Genomic DNA, 20,791 nt, shown 5'->3' with positions numbered 1-20,791 from the left:
CTACCTGACCGTGGTTTGGTTTCAACAGAATCCCTACTTTTTCACTTCTTAATTAGAGTTTGAACAGTGCTGATTGGCATTCTCAATTCCCTGAATATCTTTTAATATCCCTTCCCTGTTTTATACAGTTTAATTACCTTTTCCCGCAGATCCTTTGACAATTTGTTTGCTTTCCCCATGACTCAGAATCCAGAAACGTCAGTGCAGCACTGGATGAAAGATGTGATGATGAAGAGTCCAGAAACTCACTGACCTTCTATACACACACACTTTACATGCAAACAGATCACAGGTGTGGATGGTTACCTTTAGTAGCCATTCAAACCCGTTTGTGTTAACTTCTGTGCATGTTATCAGGCCAAAATCACCAGGGTATGTAAACTTTTGATCAGGGTAATTTGGGTAGTTTCTGGTATCATTATGATTTAAAAAGAGTAAACACGGTTGAATGATAATCAATGGCTTCACCCAAACACTAACCATAAGTGAAAGAAAGGTTTTTGTGTCATCATTCATATTCTCTGAAAAATGGACCAAGAAATCATTAATTCTGCCAAGGTATGTAAACACATGAGCACAACTGTATGTGGAAACTGCGCTAATAAAATCCGCCTGATACCGAGTACTTGAATGAATGAGGAAATGAAGGAGCGCTGTGTCATTGGCTGGGCTGCTGTCAGAGGGAGGAGACTGTGAAAGAAACTCGAGGTTTATTGAAGAAAACCTGCTCGCGACCAGGTTATTATGTTCACAGGCTCAGTTACCATGGTGACTGAGCCTGTGCTTTAGTTACCTCCCTTTCTCAAACAGACAAGCCTGAGTTCCCCTCGTCGCAGGGTTAACAAACTCTGAGTTTCCACTAAACCCGCTTCTTGAAACGGACCCCTGGTGTCTACTCAATGCAGAGGACTCCGGTGACATTTCATTACCTAAATGTCAACTTTCAGTAAGGTCAACACCGGCCAAGAGAAGGAACTAGACAACGGTGTCTGGTGGCAGATTATCTCGATGCACATAGAACGGGTCGAGGTGGTTCTCTGTTCAGAGACTAAACACTCTCCAGTCAGACTACTCCACATGTGACACATCACCTTTAACTACAAACTACAACTGTGGACTAACATTGTCTTTACAGCATGATCAGGGTTGTCTTTTAGACATACTGATACTTTGTTTTACAATAAGGACACATTACATCGAAGAATGGATTCTTATATTTCCTGATAATTTCACTTTATTAAAAAGTAATCAATCTTACAATTTAATATATTCAATCAACTCAAATAAAAATTCAAAAAAATCCATGAGTGTGTTTGACATGCATGTCCACGGGTGTATGTGACCTTTAAGGGTCAAACACAGCCACTAGTCATCCTGTTTGGGGTATTTTTTTTACATTTTTGATAGTTTCCATGAATAAAACTGATTATTCTGTGTATTCTTAATGTGTCCTGCCAGCATAAATAACATTTGATGAGTAATTTGCAGTTTTGCACTTCTCCATTTCATGGAGCTGTAGAGTACTGCAGAGGGGAGGGGGGGCTGGGGGGTAGGAGTAATCATAAGAGAACAGTCTCACTCATTTTTCTCATCAAATAGTATCACAAGAACATGTTTCAATCCAAATACAACCCCCAACTCCCCAGAGTCATAGCCAACCTCTGAGGCATGTCCCACTATCTCAATACTTGGAACTTGGAGTGCCAGAGTCGGCAAAGTGGCAGTAAAAAAAGCCGTTCAGAGCTGCTCCTTGGGCCTCGCCCTCAGCTTCTTTCTCATCTCCGCGGCGTGCTGCTTGCTGCGCTCGCGCTTTTCCAGTCTCTGTTGATTGGGGAGCACACAATGAAGTCTTGATTAAAAGAACCTTTCTTATACAAGCCATCTTTTTCTCAAAGCGTATGAATAACGACAGACGGACCTCTTCTTTTAGGCAATGGCGCATATCCCGGTCCACATCGTTGCACGTGCCGAAGAACTTCATGACACTGTGCTGAGGGTGGAAGAAAACATCATTTTGGTCCTCTGTGCGAATGAAGCACACAGCGACAACAACAAAAAACGGAAATATCGGCGCGTGACGTACCTCCTTGTGACACTGCATGAGGCGAGTTATCAGTTCGTTACACTCGGCCGTGTGGAGGTGAGGCGACAGGTCGGAGTGCATGCTGAGTTAAGGGCTTACTGTACCACCGGCGCAATGCTGAAAGTCCACAAAAACGAGAGGGGCACCGATGATGGAGTCGTACGTTACTGCTGGGTATCACTGTGGGAGATGTTCTTTGGTGGCAACACATTCCCTCGTGGGACTTAAAAACAAACACGGGTCGGCTATTGGCTGTACGGCTTTTCTCAGTGAAATGGGAATATGCTGAGCATATTAAGGCTGCAACAAATCACTCTTTTCTGTGATGTTTTGGTCTATTACAACTGTCTAATAGGGTCATCATAATGACGCCGATGAGAACCAAAAGGTGACATCTCCGAATTGCCTCATTTGCATGAAAAAATGTCTATTAAAACGGTTCAATCCCTTCTAACAAAATGTGTCGTGGTTAACTTGGTCGCTGTTATGCATCACGTCCACTCAGGGCGAGGGAAGGTTTTCCTGAAGGATACTACTGCCTCCCCAGCCCTCTCCTTCCTGCTCTGTCATTGAGATGATGGTTTTGGTTGAACACTTTAACTTACCTGCGGACACAAAGAAAAGGCACAATGAGACGGAGAGAACGCAACAACGTGACACGACTTAACCTGCATTCACCCGGACTCCTTCTGGAACGACCGAATGGCCCGTGAGGTCTAGAAACACGTGGTCCGTTTGGGGGGTAGAGGTGTACAGTAGGACACAAGGTGACAGGGTGCACGGCGCTGTCCTCACCACGGGAACGGATCGGTCATTTGAGAAGTTTTCCAGCGAACCTCGGTCGAAGTGTCACGTTAGCGGGCGAAATGCTAACAACCGTAGCTAACGTTAAGGCCGTGTGTTTAAGCAGTAGAGTTCAATTCACCCAGAAGAATAACGACGCAGGCTCTTGTAAATCCTCGATAGTTGCGACTAAAACGTTTGGCCTTGGAGTGACATGAACGTTAACCTACAGGAACAGTAGGAGACCGACAGGACACGCTGGGTGCTTTCGTAAGTGTTTGGTGAAGTGAGTGACAATTGTTGACAGCGAATTGACGCTCCGCTTTTTTTCTCATCCGCCAATGGAGTGCGTCCTTCTGAAAAAGAGGCGGGACGGTCGAAGACGGAAGTTTACAGAAGAATTCCCCGTTACGTACTTCTGGTTTCGCTAACGAATGGGTTTAACGTTAGACAGATAAATTGTTGTGACAGCTTTGTACAGTGTAGGATATTCACCAAGTCAAAAAGTAGGACCTATTTTCTTTTTTCCTACCCCATGAATCGTATCAAAATTTTATTCTGGAACCTTTTGGAACTTCACTCCTAACAAGTTTTGGAAGCTGCCCCCCGCCTCTTTTTAAAGTAGTTAAAACTATCTCCGGCTGGACCCTGCGTCATAGTATTTTTAAGACTAATGTAGTCTTAATAATGTTATGACAACAGGGGACATTTAGCTGCAGAAATCAATATTTTATTGCTTAGTACCTGCTTAATATAATGTGCTATAGTTAAAAGTAGGGTTGAAATTGCAGGCATCTCGTAGTTGGTGAATACAGCAGAATAAGTAGTACCCCTCCGACACCACAGGGGGCGCTGAAGGGGGCACGAGGCCCTTTCGTCTCCGCATCTGATTGGTCAATTCGTGTTCTCTTCGGTCGGCGGTTTGTTTGTATCAGAATTGCCGCTGTTACTGTGCGAGCTGTACGGAACCGGCGGCTTTACTCCCCGTTTACTAGAACTTCACGTACAACTTCTAAAGCTAACGTTAGATATCCAAACCGCCTGATCGGGAATGGATGACTCCGCGAAACGTTTGCTGCAGCGACTCATGCGACGGATACCGACTCCGACGCTGCGCAGCGCGCTGGAGAAGTGGGGCCGTTTGACCACCGAGCAGCAGAAGTCAATGGATTTCACCCAGTCCAAATGGGCGTTAACGGAACGGCTGCTCGGTATATGCGAGGTAAACAGCACCATTTTTTCCGAGATACAAATTAACCTTAGTTGACCTAAAATATAACGGCACGTAACTTGATACACATGCAGGTGTACACGGCGTTTAACGTAAACGTTAAGCTAGTTGGAGCTGCTCTGTGTTTCCTCTCCTTTAAACATCTGACGTAACGTTTCAGGAAAACGAGCTGGCGGTGAAACAACTCACAGACCTCGAGATGATACGTGAGTCGCGTGGAATTATCTCGCTAACGTCACACTCATTCGGGCCACCAGTCACGTGTCTTGTGTCCCTCCACGTTGTGTTGTTGTCTCTCAGATGTCATTGACAACCCAGACCAGGGGATGTGGTATGCCTTCCAGCTCATGGACCCTGAAGGTATGTTCAAACAGTTGCTTTTTACTATCCAAACACTGCAACTGTTGGGATTGTAAAAAGCTAGTTGAAAGGTTGTTAACAGCAATCAGTCCGATATCCTGCCGGTGTCTGGATCCTTTTTTAATTTTATTTTTTACAGTTGGATTTACTGTGACCTTTGAATCTCTCTTTTTTTCCCCAGATGATGCTAAATCTGTAGACCTGACGCAGTTTAAGGAACAATTTAAATCCCACCTCAGAGAGCTTGTGAGAAATGTAAGAAGATTACCACCCAGTTAGTAATTGTATAGCTGCATCATTGACACACGTCGAATGGGCTTCTGTGTTTAAGTTCTACGTTTTTGTATTGCTTTCAAGGTGTCTATCAAAATGAAGAAGCACACAGACGAGGCTGTGTGGATTCGTATCGCATGGGGAGACACGTTCTCTCGACCCAACCACCTGAAACCAACATACATTGTTCACTATCTTCAAACCCCGTATGTCTTTGTGACCAGCATCACTTCAAAGCAGAAGCCTCTGTTATCCCAGGTGAACACCTGAATATTCAATCCTCAAAATACTTTGTACAGTTGCCGTGTGTCATTGTTTTTCTGTCTCCATTCTAAGTAAGTGATGTACTTTGCAGGCCTTGGTTCTGTCCACCAGATATCAAGCTATTAAAGACGCTAACCTCAGTGGACGTAAACTCACTGCTATTAGGGACCTTCTGATGAAGAAGTATCAACAGGTAGGCCATTTTTGGAAGTACAACCACCTAACAAAGTCAGTCTTCCCCACTCAATCATTTACAGAGGTGTTTCTGGTTTCAGAGTAAAGTTGTCGTTGTGTTATTGACCTTGATGACCACCTGTTGAGTAAGAATATAAGTTGATGTGTTCATAAAACTTAACTACACTTAAATATTTAGGTGTATTGATTGAAGAAGCTTGATGTTTTAGGATTGTAAACCTAATGTCACAGTTCATGTCTTGGGATTCTCTGAACAAACAAACTAAGTCGCGTACTAACTTATCGAGTACTAACTTATTTCAACCATAAACCTTCTGTTTAAAAAGGTAATTCCGAAAAAGATTGATCTGGTGTTTTATATGTGGTGTTTTGTTTTTGCTTTTAACTTCCAGGTGTTTCCCACCAAGTATCCAATTCCTCCTCCAGAAAATAATCAAACCATTTCAAGTATGTTGACAACATCCTTTGATCAGAGCAAAGCCGCTTTAACATCTCTTTATATGAATATTTTATGTATTTAAGCTCAATGTGTTCCTCTAGAAGAATTCTGCATTGTGGTTATGTTTATTTAGCTTTTGTCCTATTATTTATAGACCAGCACATAGAAAAAGAACAAGCTGAGCTTGCAGCAAACCGACTTCAGATGGCCTGTGAGGCCTTTGGTGGCGGGATGTTACCTCAGCTACAGTCTGCCGTTTACAAGGTATTCAGAGGCTCGCTTCGCTGTCTTGCTATACGAGTTCAAAGATTGAAATAAAATCTCAGTTTCACCCTGTGAAGATCTCATGCCTTGTTTTTTTCCTCAGCTGGAGACAAAATTCAGAGACCACTCCAACAAGACCATGACAGAGCGGGAGGAACCCTTCAGATGTGTTGTCAAATTCACAAGCACTAACCTCCTGGAGTCATTTCGACACTGCGCATCTTCAGGTAACAATAGTTTGTTAACCAGAAGCATACACCAACCATAGACACGGGTTGTATCTCAGTAAAAGAAGTAAGGATTTTCCTGGCAACTCCATAAATGACCACAAGAGGCCGCACACATGCACGCACACACTACACTAGAGGAAATATCGCCACTGTAATGCTCTTACAACCTTATTCATCATGAATATATCCCAGTCAATTAAGTGTTTTACCCCCACTGTCCCTTGATAATTTGTGACATTTTTAACCATGCCAACAGAATCCTAAGCATTTTCTTTTTTGTGGATGTTTTATCATTTTTTAAATGTGTTTTACAGGAATTGCCTCCACCCCTGTCACACCACTGCTCTCATGTATCCCCCTAAAAGGAAGAAATTATTTTCTCATCACAGACAATGGTCCTGGTCCTTCATCCCAACGGGGCCAACCACAGGTTTGAAGGATTCACCGTGTGGCCTGTATTGTCTAGTTCATCTGTAGTTTGCTTTTATCAACCCGGTCTACGTGCTTACAGTTGTTAACATGTGCTGACATGTTGGCTATAGATTATTTTATTGTATTACCTTTTGTTGGTGTCAAAGTGGCAAAATGTATTATGCATGAAGTGTACAAATTAAATTAAAAGCAAGCTTTTTAACATTCTTGTATTTTCTTCACATCAATTCTTCCCGCACTGTAATATGTTTTTGTTGTGCATTTTGTTACAAAAATACATGGTGGAATATTGGCTTTTTATACAAGTCTGAAATCGAATGTCATTAAGTTGTGATTAATTAGCATTTCAGGTGCTGGTTTCAGGCTTTATATAAACACTGGTTTGTGCACAAAGCATTGAATTTTACAAGTCCGTCCCCGATGCCCACATGCACATTGAAAGTTGATGGTTACTCCTGTCAATACTGACGGTGAAGTGATTCCTTCCCATCACACCTACACTGAAAGAGATGGGGTAGAGTTCAAAGGCGCCGTTACACTCAAAAACACATTTTCAAACTGCATATAAGATGGGTATATTTTAAATGCCTTTTTGGCCTGACAATCCTTTTTACACCCACTATGATCCCATCACGAGCCATTCAGTCTTTGATACCTCGCAAAAGTAAAATCACACAACTGAAAATTAACAAATTTACATTCCGTTTTTTTAATCTATTAATATAGAATAAATCCTATGTTTTTGGTAATAACAATTCTAAACAAGACACATGGTCAAGGCAGCGAAATTCGAGTCTAAACGGAAGTGTAACATTACACCGGATGTGACGTGTTGCGCCGTCCCAACGTCCTCTCGGCGAAGCAGCCTTTCAGACAATGCTGAGGGACTGAATTGCACCCTTCACTCAATGCCTCGTCCAGGCTTCTCTTCCAAACACAGATGGACTGACAACATAGAAACATGGCTGCCTCTGCGACGAGCAAGGCACGAAACAGAGATAGCAACGCTGCTGACAGTCCGCGGCGTCCCGGAGAGCCTCTGTCGCAGTCACGGGACATAATAAAACCTTCCATCACGGAGCTGACCAAAGAAGTGAGGACGAACATCCTCTGCACCGTGGAAGGATGTGGCAAGATTCTCCCCAACACACCTGCGTTGAACATGCACCTCGTTAAATCGCACCGAGTGAAGGTAAACGACGGCTAACGCTCGCCTACTTTAGGCTCCCACGTGACTGCGATGCTAACTTGTTATCGTGTGTCGTTACCCTGGAAAACGCAAGTCATCCCAAACATCCGGGGTGTAGCAAACGTCACCGTGTATAGGCGTTTATTTTTTTTAGCGTTTGATAAAAGTTGTTTTTTGGTCTGCAAGTGACGCCCCGTGCTGTCCCCCCTGTCAGATGACGTCACCCATTCACGCCGATGGTCGCGGCTTTTCCCCCTCTTTCTGATTCATTAGTTCCCCTCTTAGATTCTCCATGGCAACTATTTGTTGTTGCGGACAGGAATTATTTTTAGAAGTTTTCTGCATTTGACGCTGATGGCTAGTGTGCGAAATAAAAGCGTGTATTCTGACGTAATGGTTAATGGCCTCTTTCTGACCACACGCCACTATCGGTGGTCTCACTTCTAACTGACTGGCTGCTACCAATAAGACATCTAATCCCCCCCCATGAATAAAGTTCTTTGCTGGGAAAGGTTGCCTTTTGTTCCAACGAGATCTTGGAAGCCTTTCAGGTTGTGCAGCTGCAAGAGTGAATAAAGGCACAATTCTATACAAAGCAAGGGTGCAATCAGGAATACTAGTTTGCGTCTATTCTGTTGTCAAGTCATAATCTAAGTGTAACTTTGAGTGTGTGTGTATAGTTTGCTGTTTGTGTGGATTGCTTCTTGTAGGCCTGCTAAACGTCTTCCAACGAAGATCCCAAACCCACATCCTTGTGTTTTAATGCTCTGTCACACTTTCATCACAGACGACCTTTTTAGAAGTTGTGTAAATAGAGAGGGGGAAGGGAGCAGAATATACTTCTATCAGCAGTGGAAATGATATCTTGTTCTTGACATGATATGGAAGAAAAGCGAACTGTGCTCACTCTATTTTATTCATTCATTCATTATTCACGTCTGGCTGCAAGAATGAGCCCTGATGCCCTGTTGTCGGGCACCATGTGCGTTTGAATTATGTACGCTTGCTACCACCTGTATTTTTACTGCACGCAATGCACAGAAGTAATGTATTATATCACAACCCTATTCTAGTGGGTTGTGACGACTTACTTAGTTTATTTGAACTTTTTTCACTCATTCCGGTTCAGACTCCTTCCCCCAGTTCATAAAATGTCTGTTTAGGGCAGATTCAGCTCATATTTCTGTCTATATCACCGGCCTAATTCTACTGTTAGTCTGAGGCATCACTGCGTTGAACTTGGTCCCAGAATAAGGAAATAAACTCGCCGATGGCCACTTAAGAGACTGAACTCAACGTGGTCTGGCAAAGGACGGGGATGTTGAGTTTCTCCTTCTGTTGGGCCACAGCCAGCTATTGAGTGACCTGACTCAGGGGTCCACGTACGACCAGATCGCTAAAGACAAATCACCTGTTTATGCTAACTCCTCATGATAAGCCAGAGGGTGTTTGTCAGCTCTAGCTGTTGGGCTTCCTCCAGCGCTACAGCAGATGGAGGTGACTGCGACCACTGCAAGGCTGCAGTTGTAACGACCGTTCTGAACGTTGATGGGTTTTTCTGTTTACCGTTCATTCAATGTATTCAATCTTATTCAGTGTGCTATCCCCTGAACATTTAGGTTCTATATGGAATATCTGAGATCATAGCTGTCAACCCCTTCCTGTCACCTTTCAGATATTGGTATAATTTCACAGCATTGTAGTTTTACTCCATAGTTCATTTTGAGTATCTTTTTCTTTACAGCAGTTGTAGATTGTAGGTTAAGGAAAACCTCAGTTCAACTTTCCAACTTTAAATGTACTTATTCATTCTTTAACACTTACGATAAGCCATGGCCACTGAGTAATGAACAGCTGAAATGCTAATATGTCTCTGCTTTGTCCTCTTTCTTTTGTCTTTCGCTGGTATCGTCAGGATGGTATTGTGAATCCTACCATCCGAAAGGACATGAAGGGCTCTCAGAAGCTCTACTGCTGTCCAATTGAGGGTTGTCCCAGGGGGCCCAACAGACCCTTCTCCCAGTTCTCCCTGGTTAAACAAGTAAGCCGTTCCTTCAATGATATGTAACTCTATCCTCGCGATCAATGAAATTGAAGGATGAGGTTTCAGTTCTGTAGAATAGAAATGTTGCTGCTCACCAAATATGTTTGAAACGTCAATTTTTAAAGGAATGATGTGAATAAAACCCTCTTCGATCTGCAAGCCCTCCCACAATGCTGAGAATAAAAGAAGGAAAACAGATAATATCAACTGTATGCAACGTGTTCTTTGGTCTTTCTTTTGTTTTATTGTAGCACTTCATGAAGATGCATGCAGAAAAAAAACACAAGTGCTTCAAGTGCACCAACGGCTACAGCACCGAGTGGGACCTAAAGAGGCACATAGAGGACTGCGGCAAGACGTACCAGTGCACGTGCGGCTGCCCCTACGCCAGCAGGGCGGCTCTACTCTCACACATCTACAGAACCGGTCACGAGATCCCTACAGAACACAGGCATGTACCCGCCAAGCCCAACGGGATTGTCCTGAAGCTTGTCCTAACGTTTGGCTCAACATTAATTTGTCTGGCTTTCTCTTGTGTCCCTTTTTTTTCCTTTTACAGAATTCCCCCAGTGAAAAAGCGAAAGATGGAGAAAATGTTAAGGGATCCTGAAAAGGTTACGACCAACGAGTCAACCTGTCCGATCCGGCCCGCTAGCACAGTGCTGACAGAGACTGGGCCCCCGTCCGGTGCAACTGTCCACATCGCGGATTTGGTGAATCAGAACTCCAACCCCCGCAGGAGCCTCCAGAAGCTGCTCCTGCCAAAGCCCAAGATGGCTTTGGTCAGTGTTCCTGTGATGCAGCTGGCCCACCTGCCCGTCCTCCTCCCGTCTACAGACGGCGGCGCTCTGAGGTCTGTGGTGCTGGCTGTGGACAGCCGAGGCTCCGTCGGCACCCTCCACCTGCTGCCGCACGGAGCTGTGGTGCCCCAGCTGGACGCCAAGAGCTTGTGTTTCAAGGACAGCATGCCCACGTCCCGCTCGAGCCTCGGGCCGATCAGCACCGGCGTGCAGGCGAGTCTGGACCCTGCCAGCACGGGTACCCTGGTGGAACAACGGGGAAGAATCACCTCCACCAACATTCAGACGGACAAGTCGTACTTGTCGGAAATGCCCACAGGCGCGGGGGTCGCCGAGGGGATGGGGTTGTACCCGGGGGGCGAGTCCTCTGTGTCGTCCTGCGCCCAAACAGACATAAGCGTGAGTGCCCAAGTGCTGCTGCCGGTCAGTGTTGAAACCCAGACCTTCTCCTCCCAGGCGAGAGCCACGTCCTCCATTGGAGCTCAGACAGACACTCAGAGCGTTGCCGAAATTCCTTATCCTCCTTCGCTGGCGCCGCCATACAAGACCAGGCAGACGCAGACGTCTCTGGCAGACGACAAGGCTCAGCAGCACGCCATGATGTGCTCCGACCTCTTCGGCAGCGACTCCCTCAGCGTGTCCACTCAGACCGCTCTGGACATCCACAACACGCTCGGCGGCAGCAGCATCTATGAGGACCCCAAGTCAGCCGGGGGAATGTGTTTCGGGGTGCAGACGGATGAGCTCAACTCAAACAACATGGCAGATAATCAGACCCAAACGATGACCTTGTTGAATGACCTTGAGCACATTCTGTCCGACAGCATGTCGGGCCACCAGGAGCTCACGGCGGCGTCGGAAGGCTGCGGGTCGGTTCTGGGTTCTGTCCAGGAGCAGCACAATGGCATCGACTTTGACTTTGAGGAGTTCCTCAACGCCGTGCACATCCAGACCCAGACGGAGGAGAGCGAGCTGGGAGGACTGGGCGGGGACGCGCCGCTGGAGTCCCTTGACATCCAGACCCAGACCGACTTCCTCCTGATGGACGAACTAGACCAAAATGAGGGACCAAGTCGAACCCAGGCCAGCGACCTGGAGCTATTCGATACTCAGACTCAGACCGACCTCAATTTCCTCCTGAACGCCGGGAGCCACATGCCCCTGAGCAGCATCCTGCGACATTCCAGCTTTTCCATGAGCACCGAGTCTTCGGATACAGAAACCCAGACGGATCTCCCTTTATTCTCCTCCGGCCTGTCCGCCCAGACTCTTGTGAGTCAGGGGGAACACGGCAGGCTGCTGAACAGCACAGAGACGCAGACTGTGACCAGCCAGGCCGAGGGCCTGGGTCACCTCTTCCTGACGAGCAACGAAACGCAGACGGTCATGGATGACTTCTTGTCAGCCGACCTGGCGTGGAACATGGAGTCTCACTTCAGCTCCGTGGAAACCCAGACGTGCGAGGAGCTTTGCGCTCTTTTTCAGCACCCCGAGAGGCCCAACAGCTGAAGCCCTTCTCAGTGAGTCTGCCTGAGCAGGATTCTCCCGTCCGCTTGGCCCAGGAAGAGGAAACGGTTGGCGCTGTCCCCCAGTGGACCACAGTCCAAGCAGTAAGAAGTCTGCCAAAAAAATGTCTTAGAACATTCCACTGGAGACATCATGTCCAGAGCCTTTCCGGGTGCACATCCTGACCGCACTTTAATTGCTCAACGGGCATGACTCAGCCACTCCGGTGACAGTTTACGTATTTATTTGCACATAAGGTAATGTATTGTATGTGTATTTTGTCTGAAATGCCAGTTTACTTTAATTTTTTCAATGTACAACCAGTGTGACTGGTTTTAACTGTCTTACTAGCGATTTAAAAATAACTCAACATTTCCTCAATGTAAGATCTGCACCTTTAAAAGAGATGACATTGTTAGCTGTGCGTGGTTGTCAACAAAAGGCTTATAATTTAGCTTATAACATATGCCGGCGCTCAGCAATGCATATTCTGCATGAATACAATGTGGTCTCAGCTGTACGGCGAATCTTGTCATACATTTGGTTTATGTTTGGAAATGTGCATGAAGCATTCACGTGGTCCGCAGTAGAGGAACATTATATATCTACTCTAAGCTTGTGCATCATTGATGTCGCCTTGCCAGTGGCCAGCAACTCTATGAACTCTAAAAACATCCTGCAAGCTTTGCACCCAGTAGGAAAAGTCGACCAGTGGAAGTCGGCTTTATATTTTTCATGAAGTAAAATCCCATAAAGCCTTTAACAGTGAACAAGGCTTTGCTTAAAGCCGTTAGGATGCATCTCTGAAACAAAGCGTTACTCATACAGATGTGGCACAAGCAAAACTGTTTGATCTTGTAAGTTGTTGCACACATTTAATTGAAATGTGATTGTGAAGTTTGATGTTTCTTAAAATATATTTTTTCTGTGTGTTTTGGGCCTCTGCAGCCAGTCAACAGTCAGTTGAAGTGTGTAGTTGTGATTAATAAGCTATAAGGATATCCAGCTGCAGTAATGTTACTGTACAGAGACGCATAGCGGTTCACCACTGATGTTGGACGTATTCACCCCCTTATTTTGAGGATCGCTTGCTAGAATCATCAGGTTGTCCAACCTTAACAGGCACCACTTATTCTTTCTTTAATCCGTTCTCCAAGTAACTAAAGTTAATGTTACGATTCCATTATATATTTGCACCAAGTTACCTCTTTTAACCAGCGCGCCCCCTCACTCTGTATTTTACTTTGGGAGCCTCGAGCTGAAGGCCTTGATTACGTGTTCTTTTTATTTTTGTTGGTGCCTTAACCTAAGTATTAGTTTTTCTTCTGTTACAGACAATGTGCTGCTTTAAAATAACGATCTGAATTGCCCACGATTTATGTTGCAGAAAAATGAACAACTTTGGGATTTTCATCGCTTGCATGAAATATTGTCCTGGATAGTTGCTATTGATTTCTGTTCTGTCACGTGGAAACGATGCTATGCAGCATTTTATGGAAGATAACTAGTATAAAGGGTTTCGTTGAAGGGTCGAAACTGAAGAATCAACAGAACGGAGACAGTGCCCCACATATAACATGCTCTGTTTTTATGCATTATGTCCAAACTGTTTAAGGATAATTTGCCGGTGGTTATAAGGACTTTGCTGTCTTCACAGCTTCTCCCTGCTGACACACATGTTTGACTTGCTTTAAACATAACTATGTCGAAGCCTCTCCGTCTTAAGTGTCCGTTACAGTGCTTTATTTTCTCTTTATAGGGAGCGCATGCAGATATTTTCCCAGCACAGAATACTTGTTTGAGAACAAGTTAAGTTTGTGCCTGTATGTGTAGAGTTGATGGTTGCCTTGATTTATTTTTGAAGCTTCACTACAGATGTTCGTAATAAACTTCTGAAATTGTGCTCATGGTCACTAAAGAGCACAGTGGAATAAATTGTACAATGTGTTATACATTTTGTTCTCTTGTGTAAATCAAGTTTTTTGCATGTCCAGACACATTCAGGTAGGACTATTTCAATTCTTTTAATTAGGCTTACACAGCAGCTATTTTAATTATTGAACAATCCCACTAAGCGGATCAGAGGTAGTATAGAGAGGCAATGTAAGAAGATCCTTTTGTAAAGAAATCAATGTAACAAGATCCTGCTGATCTCCCCCCCCCCCGCGCTACATGCATCTCACATTGTAAATAATGTTGACCAACATGACTTGCAGCATTAAGGACCTCAGCATAATGCTGCGCTGATACCTGGTACAATAGTAACCCAGAACCCATCCACATATGTCAGGGACACCCTGCTTAAAAGTTAAATACAATCCAATTTGACAGCAGATGCAGTAGTTTGGCGACGTGTGGAAGTCATCGCGTGTGGTCTGCAGTGCATCGCGGTCCTAACAGTTCTGCAACTCGGGGCTCAGGTTTAAGTGGAAGCAGACGCACTGCCTCGCTCCTTATGAGGTAGCTGCACCGTTGCTAGGTAACTGCAACAGCTGAAGAAGAACTCGTGGGAACTAGAACAAAACAAAGGCTCTAATGACACAAATAGCTTAACATTTAAGGATCTGTTCACTTGACTGTTATGTGTAGATCCTTCTGATTCCAGCCAGGACTAGTTTGCCTTAATGAACATGTCACATACTTGTATATATTTTACCAAGTAATGTAATGGAAACAACAAAATGTGAGTCTGAGGCAATCACGATAAAAAGCAAACTGATAAAACTGTTGTTTTATCAGTTTGTTGAATCTGAGATGTTCAAGTGACTGCATAGTACATAGTCCTGCTCGGGTACACGTGGGCGTGTGGACCTGATGCTGCGCTGGACTGGAGGACCTGTGCGAGCCTCCTGGCCAGTGCGTAGCTATGGCGGTGCCCGGTCTCAGGTTTGGAAGACATGGGTACTTGATACCTATTGGGTGCAGAGAACAAGTCGGGGTTGAGCTGACATGGCCGGTACTTGGAGGTCAGGACTGCAGAGTAAGTGGGAAGCTCAGGGTCAACAACGTGCTCCACGCCAGCTGCCTTCATCCTGCTCTTGGCATTGAAGATATTTCCCCCTGTAGATCCCCCTTCTTGGGCCTTCTTGCCACTGGCTTTCCGGTGATTCGCGGGCTGTAACGTAATTGGTGGTAAAAATGTTAAGTTTTTAATGGGAAACATCATTTGAGGCCTGTGTTTCTGAGGCTTAGCTGCTCCGTTGTCCGAGTATTTTGAGCGGAAGTGGTGAGCCAGCGCAGACGTGGCCCTGAGTGCCTCTTCCCTCTCGGCCTTTTCTTTGAGTGGAGGTTTTGACGTGGTTGTCTGGATGGGAGTGAGGACGGGCCATTCTGAAGCATCCTTCTGCAGAGCTGCCGAGTCGGTGTTACCCGAGCAGCCCGCGTGCTGGTTCGGTGCGAGGGATTTCTTGAAGCTGTTTTGCGGGCCCCCATGAGACTCACAGCGGTTCTCTGCGATCCAGGTTGAGCTGTTGGCATCAGGGGTTGCCGGGTCAACGCACAAGGGCATTGGCTTGTCAGCCTGCTTTGTTTTTTTGCAGGTTTTTTGAGTCAAAAATATACAGCTCAGTGGAGCAACTCTTGCCCAACCATGAACCTGTTAACAGAATAAGAGTTTTAATATGTTTCAACTGAAAATAATTACTCATTGAGCCATATCAATGCTGAAAGTATGTGGGAATGATGATAGAAGGTACGACTGAGTAACTTTTACCAATATTCGGATAAATCCTGTGACTGTGAAAATACTTGGAATAATAATGAATAAGTAATTGCAGCAGATGGTTTATACATTTGTTCTTATCTGAAAGGGATTTTTCCGCTGACATTTAAAATCAACATGCATTGTTGGTACAAAAGCTTAACGATACATCACTAAATCAGATCAAGGCAAGGTTACTAAGAAGATATTCATTTGCTTACAGCTTCTTCCAAACCGGAGTAACAGTGATACTCGTGTGGCTCCATTTCTTTCATGAAGTCCTCCTCGCTAATATCTAGAAGGACATCCACATGTCCCCTCTCCGGTTTCGGCTCCCAGAGCTCCTGTTGTGTTGGAAGCTCCTGGTCGGATCCATTCACAGCTGGGGGCTCCGCTTCTTTTTGTGTCGCCATCATGCAGTCATGGTGGTAACTACAAATAAACAGAACCAGGAACAAAGAGCTTTGTTTAAAACGTTAGAAACGTCACATCAATCTTTACTCACCGTGTTGATTTTGACTCATAAAAAACTATAATAAAGTTGTCTCATAAAGTTGTGTCACTACTCACCGTGGTCACTTTCCTTTCCGGTCGACAAAGTGTAGTAACAGCAGTGAATGTCTGTAGCGACGAGCTGCAACACCGTCGCCATAGCAACCCGTAGAGGCTGCGCTGAGAGGATGTGACGTGACGAAAGGGGGCGGGCTGAATGTGCTGCTGTCAGAGCTCCAGATGAAATATAACATCTGTGCAATAACTCATCGTAGTACAATAGAATAAAGTAACACGGAGGAGACTTAATGGTCGGGAAATGATGGCATGAATAATGCAAATTTTATTTATAATGTCGTTTCTTTACGCTTGACTGGGGACATTAGACCAAGGATCGAGCCACAGTGTGAACTAGAGGAAGTAAACCGGCTTGCCTCTTGTGAAGGAGGAAGCCATTTTGGTTGGGCGAGACATTCACTTCTGCACGTAGAGCTTCAGCTGACGTCACACTCGTCAGCTGTGAGAGGACGCCGCACGTCACCACATGGAAATAATGACGAGCGATGCTCGCAGCCGAGAGGAAAGCGGTTTCCTTATTTAATATATACATATTTGCAATAAGCAGACAGTGTGATGTATATTGCTTTTCATCACACACACCGAAATTTAAAGTAACCGATCTCTAAGCCCCAACAAGCACTTGTTTCTATTGGTCCAGAGCTGCACGCTGTCAACCCGTGACGCAGCCGGAGCGCCTATCGGCGAGGGGGAGACACTGACACCTGACGGCCGCATCGCTCGACGCGCAGGTCGGTCATCACGACCGACTCGGACTCCGCAGTGCAAGGAACTGCTGCATTTTATGGAAGCTGAGTGCGCGCGTCACGCCGTGATCATGCTGCCCCCTAAGAATTGCCTGCCGAGGAACTACAGCTGCATAGCCGGACTGTTCGGCAGCCTGGCAGCGGCGAACCCGCGCCTCGACGACGGGGAAGATTTCGACACGATGCACGCCACCTGTGAAGCCATCGAGAGCCCCGTGGTGGAAGAGAGACCGAGGGGCAGAGAGGTCTTCCTGAAGCCGCCACAGAGTCCGAGTCTGCGCCGCAGGTGCAAATCTCTGCCCACGCCCACCGAGAGAGCCAAGTTGGAGATATCCCGCAGCAGGAGTCCAACCAGTCAGAAAAGGGTCCGCTTCGCCGACTCCCTCGGCCTGGAGCTCATTTCGGTGAAGCACTTCGACGATACAGATGAGCCAGAGGTGCCGGAGCGCATACTGGCCAAACTGGCCAAGGGACACCCCGACCTCCATCACCTGGACACCAAATTCCCGCGCGCCCCTGCGCAGTCTATGCTGATGGAGTTGCAGTTCACCAACCCGGGGACGCTACCGGGCTTTGAGCAGAAAGTGAGGGAGGTGAAGGTCCTGCTGGAGACCGTGCAGGTGGACGAATTCAGCATGTCCGGGTTTGTGCGCGTGCTGAATCTGGCTTTCGAAAAGAGCGTCTCTTTGCGCTATTCTCTGAATAACTGGCTAACATGTATGGACAGCCTGGCCTCATACGTGCCGGACTCCAGCAAAGGGGACACTGACAAGTTCCGTTTCAAGATAGTCATGCCCACTTACCTCGACAACGGAGGCACCTTTCAGTTCGCAATCAAATACTGTGTCGGCGGGACGGAGTTCTGGGACAATAATAACGGGAACAACTACAAAGTTCGGCGTCACCGGTTCAAGATGTCCCCGCCGCGGGAATGGGAGAATGGATGGATTCACTTTATCTGAGCGCTGTCGTGCTTGTGGTCTGCAGTGGCACACTGCGTGCGTAAATTTGCGCGTAACTGATCACCGGGCACCTTAAGTATGACTGTGGCTTATTAAAGATGTTCTTTTCTCAAACGGCGAGCTGCACACAGAGCCGCGACACTGAAAAAGACTTATACTATACTCATTATAATTCGAATATTTGCCCCGACGCGGTAACATATGTACGATCAAAGATTGGCGGTACACGCCTTGATGGGTGCCTGGAGAGGGATCCTGGTAGATAAATTGCCTTGACGTCAGGGCCTTCTGTTGGTGACCTTCGGGAGGGCACAGTCACGTTATGTAATGTAGAAACACGTGACATGGGAAACGTGCAGGGCATTGCCAACTTTTGGCATCACTGTGCCTTTCAGGGGATGCTGAAAAATGATGCGATGGCAGGGAGATGTTTTAAATGGTCAGTTGTGTTTCGCATGTGTGCAAATATATCGTGTTGATAAGAACCAGAAAGCCTCACATTTGGGCTAATATGGATATCAACCTAGTATAATATTCTTATATATATAATATTCCTCTCCTGCAGGCTGGGGGAAACACACACACACACACACACTTTGTCTTATTGAGTTGACAGAACTAAGACATTTGGTAGGTTATTTTATAAAAAACAACAACAACAACAACAACAACAAAATAACCAAACAATTACCCTCTGTCATACCATTGAAAATGCCTTATTTAAAGCCTTGATGTGGGAAGTTGTGCAATGAATATTTTGAATACAGTATTTTCTTCATTTGGCTTGACTAAATGCATTTTATGGCTGTCATACTTAAACTTTAACAACTAAAAATTAAACTTTTACAGGAACCGAGATTTAGTTTGTGGCTTTTAATCTTCATAAACCAGCAATATATTTGCACCTATTCAACACACATTGTATATTTCTTAGCCGAATTATAAAAAATAAAAAATAAAGTTCATTGTTCAAGGATTGCTAACCAAAGTTCAAAGGGAAAGAAAACGTTGTAGCTAAATTATAACTGCATCATCTATGAAAGCATAAAGTGTGTGTTTATAAAGAATGGGCCTTGACACTCTCATACTCTACTGTGATAGGAAGGAAACACTGTAAGCTGTAAGCAAAACCAGGAAATACATTTATAGTAGCAATGTTTGCCAGGTTAAATTTACCTCAGACCCTTTCTCTTCTTCTTCAGGTTAATCGTTTTAAAGCAGTTTTTATTTTTGCAGCAATTATTTTCTAGCGGATACATTGAAAACACAATGCGTATTCATTTCTATGGTTGATTGCACTGTGTAACTGTTTTCCATGACGCAGTGTTCTTGATCAAGTAGCTATTTCACTGGACAAATAATTTAAACTGCTGTGAAAGTGTATGATAATATCCTCACCACTGTGCATGAATAGTGCTGCGCTTAACACCTGACTGAAGGGGTGTCAGCCGCCGGGCTGTTTGACACTTCATTTTCATTCCTTTGACCATAAATGATGTTCACCAAGCAGTCGTACCATTCACAGACAAAAGCGTTTATTCCCCTGGTGGTCTGTCTTCCACACCTGTACTTTGTGGTGAACATGCTTGCCCGTCGTAGGAAAACACGTTTAATTCCAAAGTAAATCTTCATTGTGCTTTCTGTAAGTGTAGAATATCATGAATGATTTTGGCAAGTTGAGACTCCAGTTTAGCAAATAGAGGAACAACAAGCTCCATGCTTTTATTTCCAGTGCTCTGACTGTAATCGGAAGATCACTTTTGTTTACATCATCACGGCCGTAGAGGGAGGCTCTCCATTTTAATAGCCCATCAGGTTGGGATGTGGAAAAAGACTATTCCTGTAAACACTTTGTCTTTGGAGCCGTTCCACCATCTGCAATGTTTGTCTCTGAATACGATGTTGTTAGAATAGTTTTGCTAAAGTGATAGATGGCCATCACAGTTAAAGTGACCTTTCTCTCCATTTATCACACACAGACTTGCATTTTATCGCCTGTTAGTTTGAGTCCACCGTGGATATAGACGCTCTGGGATGGACAATGCTTAACGTGTGTTATGTTGTTGAATCAGTGTGTATTTGCACATTGTTCTGTAAACCTTGTACAAACATTCATACTGGGCCAAACCAGAACTCATTATATGAAGCATCACTCCTCACACAGATTAGATTTTTTAGATTTTAACATTTGGTTTTGACATGTCCCGACCAGATTTGTGATAACATAAAGGACATTGACATGCTGTAACATGGAAACTAGTAAAATACCTGCGCAAAGTTTTACTGCTGTTTGCATCTCTACCATAAAGCTTGGTACCATAGAGCTACCAGCTACCATAGAGCTTCAGAATTCACAGGTATATATTTATGTATATAAATGTCTTAATGTTTCATATTGAATGTCTTCCCGTTACTGTTCTACGTTTTGTGTGTGTGTGTAAGTATTTTCAAAGCGAAGTTGTGAGGTGAATTGGACAAGTTGTCTTCAGATGATCATGGGAAGTTGAGAAACAATGTAGTTGCCCAAACTCAAAGAAATCCTAAAGCACACTAGCTGCTATATTGAATGATCACAATATTCTGGTTACTAACTGCAGTAATTTGTCTCAAAAGAATGTTTTCTGCAGAATCTCCCCTGATATATGTAGCACAATGGGAGCAGTGTATCTGAAAGAAAGGATTACATTGGAAACAACTGTGTACACTGCCTTACTAAAATA

At 44.9% G+C, this 20,791-nt stretch overlaps 5 protein-coding genes across 11 annotated transcripts; 3 read left to right on the top strand and 2 right to left on the bottom strand.

Moving 5' to 3' along the window:
- Positions 1-1,204: 1,204 nt before the first annotated feature.
- Positions 1,205-3,367, bottom strand: cmc2 (C-x(9)-C motif containing 2). 7 transcript variants are annotated; one of them, XM_040195758.2, is made up of 5 exons: positions 2,879-3,155; positions 2,617-2,688; positions 2,084-2,154; positions 1,919-1,990; positions 1,205-1,821 (listed from the first exon to the last, which is right to left on the bottom strand). In XM_040195758.2, exons 2-5 carry the CDS (start codon positions 2,651-2,653, stop codon positions 1,738-1,740), a joined length of 264 nt encoding a protein of 87 aa, XP_040051692.1. In that variant the 5' UTR covers positions 2,654-2,688; positions 2,879-3,155; the 3' UTR covers positions 1,205-1,737. The 7 variants fall into 7 exon arrangements, with proteins under 7 accessions (XP_040051692.1, XP_040051702.1, XP_040051720.1 ...); XM_040195768.2 differs by having other exon boundaries at positions 3,009-3,147; XM_040195786.2 differs by lacking the exon at positions 2,617-2,688 and having other exon boundaries at positions 2,084-2,200; positions 3,009-3,367.
- On the top strand, positions 3,316-6,756 carry cenpn (centromere protein N). Its single transcript, XM_040195725.2, has 10 exons — positions 3,316-4,088; positions 4,258-4,303; positions 4,398-4,457; positions 4,639-4,712; positions 4,815-4,988; positions 5,086-5,187; positions 5,582-5,636; positions 5,783-5,892; positions 5,996-6,119; positions 6,437-6,756. The coding sequence occupies exons 1-10, from the start codon at positions 3,918-3,920 to the stop codon at positions 6,556-6,558; spliced, it is 1,038 nt and encodes a 345-aa protein (XP_040051659.1). The 5' UTR covers positions 3,316-3,917; the 3' UTR covers positions 6,559-6,756.
- Positions 6,757-7,344: 588 nt separating this feature from the next.
- atmin (ATM interactor) lies at positions 7,345-14,047 on the top strand. Its single transcript, XM_040195701.2, has 4 exons — positions 7,345-7,746; positions 9,659-9,784; positions 10,039-10,238; positions 10,347-14,047. Exons 1-4 carry the CDS (start codon positions 7,516-7,518, stop codon positions 12,094-12,096), a joined length of 2,307 nt encoding a protein of 768 aa, XP_040051635.2. The 5' UTR covers positions 7,345-7,515; the 3' UTR covers positions 12,097-14,047.
- Positions 14,048-14,101: 54 nt separating this feature from the next.
- Positions 14,102-17,865, bottom strand: LOC120830814 (uncharacterized). Its single transcript, XM_040195737.2, has 3 exons — positions 16,364-17,865; positions 16,015-16,225; positions 14,102-15,688 (listed from the first exon to the last, which is right to left on the bottom strand). The coding sequence occupies exons 2-3, from the start codon at positions 16,207-16,209 to the stop codon at positions 14,852-14,854; spliced, it is 1,032 nt and encodes a 343-aa protein (XP_040051671.2). The 5' UTR covers positions 16,210-16,225; positions 16,364-17,865; the 3' UTR covers positions 14,102-14,851.
- On the top strand, positions 16,502-20,348 carry LOC120830820 (protein phosphatase 1 regulatory subunit 3E). The gene has a single exon (XM_040195745.2). The coding sequence runs from the start codon at positions 17,148-17,150 to the stop codon at positions 18,069-18,071; it is 924 nt and encodes a 307-aa protein (XP_040051679.2). The 5' UTR covers positions 16,502-17,147; the 3' UTR covers positions 18,072-20,348.
- Positions 20,349-20,791: the final 443 nt, after the last annotated feature.

Source organism: Gasterosteus aculeatus, chromosome 12, assembly GCF_964276395.1.
Source record: "Gasterosteus aculeatus chromosome 12, fGasAcu3.hap1.1, whole genome shotgun sequence".
NCBI lineage: Eukaryota > Metazoa > Chordata > Actinopteri > Perciformes > Gasterosteidae > Gasterosteus > Gasterosteus aculeatus.
This window is presented reverse-complemented; position numbering and strand designations above follow the sequence as displayed.